Source organism: Cygnus olor, chromosome 7, assembly GCF_009769625.2.
Source record: "Cygnus olor isolate bCygOlo1 chromosome 7, bCygOlo1.pri.v2, whole genome shotgun sequence".
NCBI lineage: Eukaryota > Metazoa > Chordata > Aves > Anseriformes > Anatidae > Cygnus > Cygnus olor.
The window spans coordinates 20181017-20187096 of NC_049175.1; the positions used below are offsets into that span (position 1 = coordinate 20181017).

At 40.5% G+C, this 6080-nt stretch overlaps 1 protein-coding gene across 2 annotated transcripts; it reads right to left on the reverse strand.

The window, feature by feature from the left end:
• Window positions 1-1323: 1323 nt before the first annotated feature.
• CH25H (cholesterol 25-hydroxylase) lies at window positions 1324-5812 on the reverse strand. Of its 2 annotated transcripts, none has more exons than XM_040563630.1 (2): window positions 4970-5812; window positions 1324-2976 (listed from the first exon to the last, which is right to left on the reverse strand). In XM_040563630.1, the coding sequence occupies exon 2, from the start codon at window positions 2842-2844 to the stop codon at window positions 2020-2022; it is 825 nt and encodes a 274-aa protein (XP_040419564.1). In that variant the 5' UTR covers window positions 2845-2976; window positions 4970-5812; the 3' UTR covers window positions 1324-2019. The 2 variants fall into 2 exon arrangements, with proteins under 2 accessions (XP_040419564.1, XP_040419565.1); XM_040563631.1 differs by lacking the exon at window positions 4970-5812 and adding an exon at window positions 3937-4189.
• Window positions 5813-6080: the final 268 nt, after the last annotated feature.

Sequence of the window (6080 nt, forward strand, 5' to 3'; positions counted from 1 at the left end):
AAAGTTAGCCTTAACTTTGCTTACTTAGAGAGTCAATAGTACGTAAAACAGACTATTAGAGTGCAGTTACAATACATAGTTATATTATCTGGCATAACCCATTGAAACCACTGAGTATCCCCACCAGATGTTCAGTATTTGCTTTGTTGAATTTGATGGGATTTGTAGAACTGAGTGGGTAACTTTGGGATACCTCAAAATGGCTAAACAGCTCAAGGAAATCAGAGACTGTATTTTGCCTCCTGCATTTGGCAAAAGAAAAGAATACTTACTTTTCTTTGTAGCACACCCCAAAATACTTAAGATTATAATAATCAGAAAAATTGGGAATTTGTTCTTTCAGCTGAATAAATGCATGGCAAAAATTCCAGTTCTGTAGACTCTGCTTTTGCTACAGTACAGGATGCAATTTTGTGTCATGCTCTTACCACTGAAAAGAAGCATTGCACTTCTGTGATACCCAGAGAGCAAAGGCATAAGTCATATGTAATGACTGCAGCACTTCATGCTATTTATGAAGATGTTCATCAAAATTATTTCATGTTATCAAAAAGATGCAGAGTGTCCAAAAGTACTGCTCCCGTTATAAGTTCACATTATGGGAAATATTAAGGGCTCTGTCTTCTCCTGGACAAACAGCCTTCTGTAAGGTCACAAAACCCCCTAGACTGAACAGAATGACTATTACATTTCTGGGTGATGATGTGTAAGCATTCATTACACACTCTCTATGTTACTTGCTCTTTTCCTTTTCCAACCACTTTCCTGAGTAGTCTATTAGTAATACAGAGGATAGAAGGTTATCAGCATTAAAATGTTATGTGGTGTACACATGAAATCCATGTGGATTTCTGCTGAACGAGATACAGAAGACCTGCTTATCTCTTCATGTGTTTTTATTGTGTTTTTTCTTTTTCACTGTGATTTCTCTGAGACTTTGTGGTTAATGTTTCATACAGAACTCTTCTTCTAACATGTATCCACGTTCTCACAGTTTCGATTGCATTCCCCTGAAATCTGTATGAAATATTCCTCTATTCTGTAGAAGCTTTATTTATATTTCTTGTCAGGCTTTTGCATGCTAGTACCAATTAAATGACGTGGTTGTGAAGGACCAATACAGAAACTGCTCCTGTTCATTTAAGGGCTGCTTAATGTTCTGCTCTCACACTGCAACTTCAGTGAAAATAATTCAAACTTCTTAAAGACGTGATAACAAAATTTCACCCTGACTTTTAAAACTGCATTATCCAGTTTCTACCAAATCAAAAACTATTTAAAAATAACATGATTCTGGAGGGGAAAAAAAAAAAAGTGACTCACTTTTGAAACAATATGACAACATTTTAATAAGAAACCCTGGCGTCTGAAACTGAAATAAACTACACCTCTGCAAAAGAGATCATACATGTTCATAATATGAACAGAGGAATGAATAACATGAAATGAAACATAATTTTAAAAGAATGAGCATATTTATTTCCTGTTCAAAACAGACAGCACATCAGGATTTATAATATAAATATAAAAATTATCGCACAGTCAGCAAACTAGCTTTGTTTGGCAGCATTTTTTTTACAATATCAGTGTACAATAATATGCTCTGGCAGGTTAAACTCCACAAAATCCATGCTGTGTACCTTCTCTGTTTACATCTTACAGCAGTAAGATAATTTTTTCTGGTGTATGTATAAAACATCATACATAATACAATACATGCTTTATGAAAGCTGAAAAGAAGGAAAGAAGAGAGAACATATATCTCTTAATGCTTCCCTTACACCTATGACTCAAACAAATTTAAGTAATATATTTACTATGGCTTTACAGTCATATAACATAGGAAGTTCCAAGTATGCATACAAATACATATATATTAAAAGGATTTGTTATAAATAGCTATGGACTTTATAAGTAGCTTCAAATATACAATCTTCTCTACGTCTTTGAAAAATTAATGTCCCAGTTTAGTTTATCTTAAAAAAAAAAGAAAAAGAGTTCATCCACAAGCAAATATTCTTAACTAGAATGTGACTCTGTGAATGTCCCAAAGAGTCTGTCCCAGTGGGTGAAGTAAGGAGCATAGTTTGACTTGAATTTCAGATGATGGAGATCGTGATGCGGTGCTCCTCCATACCAGCCAAATGGCACAAGTCGGTGAGTTGACCACGGAAGGTCATATCCTGAATGGTCCTCCACTGACAGCCAGATGTTTACAAGGAAGAAAATCATTTCTGTCAAAGGATGACATCCAAGGAGCAACGGATTGATGGCAGCAAAGAATCCCAGTGACAGCAGTTCCCATACACTGGAATACTGTGTAGTAAGAGCAAATGTTGATATGTGCTTGTGATGCACCTTGTGGAAGGTCTTGTAGAGCCACGGCACTCTGTGATGAAGCAAATGCCACAGGAAATACTCAAAATCAAACAGCAGTAGGCAAATTACTACTTGCAGCAGGACCTCAGGCAGCTCTGGAGCTATCAACGGTAGATTCACTGGTTTCCAGTACCAGTGGAGAAATGTCACTGGAAAAATCCAAACCACATGGTGATACGCACTCTGAATAATGCAAGGCACCATCATTCCAAGAGTTGGATAGTTCTGTGGCTGGATTTTGTATTTTCTCAAGTTTGGCAGTCTAGTGCTGAGAAAGTCCAGTGCAATATAGGGAAGACAGAAAGCCATGTATGCTGTAAAAGAAAACAGCACTGGAAAAAACGGTGAATTGATCAGTGGCTGTTTTGCTGTGACAAAGTCCCAAAGAAACTGAAGGCACAGCCTGTCCTGTTGTCTGTCCATTGCGTAGCAGTGCAGCACTCCGTCCGGCACGCTGCAGTTCATGCTGATTGCTGTCTAAGACTCTCTAAGTCCTGCAAGCCTTTATCTAGGCTGCTCAGAGGAAAACTCCGCCCAGTCAGAAATTCTCCTTACTTAGCTTGGTAATACGTAGCGTTAAAGAGGAAGTTCCCTTTCCTGTTGTACAAAAGCGGTGTAATGCATTACAATCTCAGAACAGAATTAGCCAGCCAGGGTAATCACTGAAACTTCACAAAAGGCTTGCATGGTAGGAAAAAATTAGAAATGCAGAACTCTTTATCAGTGGATTTCAGAGAAAGAGGGCAGGAATACTTTCCGCTCCACTTACTAAATACACTTAAAAAACTTCTGTCTTTTACTCATTTGAGTTGTACCATCCTTTGTTATCCTTTTGCCCTTAAATGTGAGGAAACATAACCTACCATTGATTTTTTCTGCTACCAAAGATGCATTATGTACCTAAGCTCCAGGTCTGCCCCATGGATGTTTTGTGGCTAATGGATGTGTGCAGACACATATTTTCCTAACAAGCCCCTTGGTATAAAATAGGCTAAGTCAAAATCTTAGTAAGACATACATTATGCTTCCAGCCTGAATGTAGTAGCTGTGATTTATCTCAATCTACTTTTGAGGCCCTGTTCTCCACTAACCACTTGACATGACAAAATCCACTTGACTAGATGCAAAACTGAGCCAACAGACTATCCCTCATTTTCTGGGAGGAATACTAGTTACAGTGTCATTTTCCTTCCAAACAGACACCTAGTGACAATTATTATTGCATTATTATACTATTCGCTCCACAACTTAAGAGCTCTTTGAGTAATATGATAGGGATATCATCCTTCACCCAAGTATGATGCAATTCAAAGATCCACTGGTTAGAACAGTGTCCTTTAAATGATCTTCCTTTGACCGTAGGCAATCACTGAACAGAAAAAAGCTAGCAGGCTTGAGTCCCAGCATTTTAAATTTGCTAAAGTATTTCAGGGGTAAAAGATGGAGGTCTTGATTTAATTCTAAGGCATTGCTTCTCTTTGTGCTTTTTGAAAATGACGAACAAAGCTTTGAATATTTAGGGAAACAGAGTTTGCCATCAGCTTCCTATGAACTCACCTCTTTTGTAGGTACAGCATTTATTCTAATATTGGAAGTGAGCTCAACTTCCTGGATGACTTTATTAGCTTGTTCAGATGATTTTCGTTCTTCGCTATTCAGAAAAGAAACCCGATGGAGATACAGGAGACGGAATTTCCTTGCTTTTAGTAATGATGTGATAGCAGTGACCTTCTCTGATCTATGTGTAGACTTTTCTTAATCCTTAAGTTTGTTTTCAGTCTCTGATATTTCACCTTCGAGAAAGTCCTTCAAGTAAGTACAGATTTTGCTCCCTCCTTAGACTTCAAGTTTACTGAAACAGTAACATTATTATAATGTGTGCTATTATTCAGGCAATCATAAGTTATTTGCTGGAGACAGCTCTGGTATGGCCTTCAAAGACTCTATCTGCAGTATTTTAGAAATAGATTCAGATGTTCTGCCGGTGTGAGACTATGCTGTTGAACTCAATGAATTCAGATTGTTGAATGTAGTGAAACTAAAACTTTGTGAGATACACTAATCTAATGGATGAAGACCTATATTCAAGAAATCCATTTCAGTCCTCTGACTATATTTTAACCTGACCTTCATTTCACAATAAGAATGTGAAAAATGCATTTGTAACTCATTCACTCTCTGGGACTGAAAATTTTCTTCTAAAAGATGATTTCTGGTGATTTATGTAGTTACAATCAGATGTTAAGCCTCCCAGATGTGATACGATTTCTATTTTATTGGGATTATGCAAGGACTGATTTTTTCCTACAACGTATTTCAAATCTGCCAAAAGGGAGATTGACAGAAATTGTTCATCTGCCCTAAAGACATTGTTCCAACTAATCCCTAATAACTACGTTGAATTCTCAAGAAGTTGTAGAAACAATAATGCCTATCAGCTAAAACGTAAAGAATCAGCATTTTGCCTGCAGATTATGTCATAGAAAAATATTCTTAAGTCCCTTAAGGAAAAATTACAGAATTTTGCAGCCTTACTGCTTATCCTGCAACATGAAGTCCAAGCAAATCGAGGACTGCAAGCAGAACTTACCTCGGTGACTGCCTGCAGCTCCAAGGTGGACAAAGCCATCAGCGCTGCACCCCATCTGCTGGTGCTCAGGGGGATGAACTCCACTGACAAGTTTTGCCCTGCTGGGTATTGATTCAGGCTCTGGAAAGTGGATCGTCATGCATCAGAGCTGGCAAATCCTTATTCTCCAGAAACCGGTTTCAAGCTCCTTGCCTTTGCCACCAAAAAGCATTTATTTCAAGTTTTCACTCCTCGAACTTAGCTTTCCTTGTCAGCGCAAGGTGAAGAAAAGACAAAGTGCATGCAAATCCTTTCTGTATTTAATTCAGCAATACAGCCCCAGCTTTTTTCACTCAGCTAACAATGCTGCCAAACTCTCCCATGTGTTACAGGACTCTAAATGGGTCTCTTAAAAAATCAAGACTGCTGCTCTGGAGTTTAGGTTGAAGGGCACATAGTTTGGAATGAGGCCCCGCAAAGGGTCTCAAATAGATTCCACATGAGCACAAGACGCAAGCACCTACCCCAGGCTGCACAAGGTAAACAGCAAAACACTAACAAGTGGTTAGGAGAATAAAGGAAAGTTAAGATAAGGGAAAACCAGGATCAATAGGCTGAAAGTAATCTCACAACAGCAGGGGCAAAATTTCTTTCTCCCTCCTGCTCTTCTCCCCCCCTCTACGGGAGAGTGCCAGAGATAAGGCATCTCCTGGTGCGTGCTGAGCCCTCTCTACCAGAGGACGGGTGCCGGGAACAGAGACCATAATTTATTGAGAACAGTGACAGGGAAGCGGGCTGGGGAGCAGAGCACAGGCAGTCCCTCCTCCCGCTGGCGAACAAGCGGCGCCACGACACGCCAAGCCCGGGGCTCCCCCCCCCGGCGCGCCGCGGGGCCGGCCAGGCCGTGGCCGCCATTACCACAGCGCCCCCCGGTGCCCGCGGCATTCCCAGGCCCGGGCCCCGCAAATGGTCCCCGCGCCCTCAGGGACAGCAGCCCACGGAGGGGGACGGGAACTTCTCAGGGCTGGGGGCGTGGGTCTGTGACACGGGAGGAAAAGAAGGAGCTCTGCAGATTTGTGTCATTTTCAACCTATAGTCCCCTCACGTCTTGGTGCGCCGAGACCCGGGTCCT

Excerpts from the sequence above, each read along its gene's own strand:
- CH25H (XM_040563630.1), bottom strand. The coding sequence starts at position 2,844 with ATGAACTGCAGCGTGCCGGACGGAGTGCTGCACTGCTACGCAATGGAC.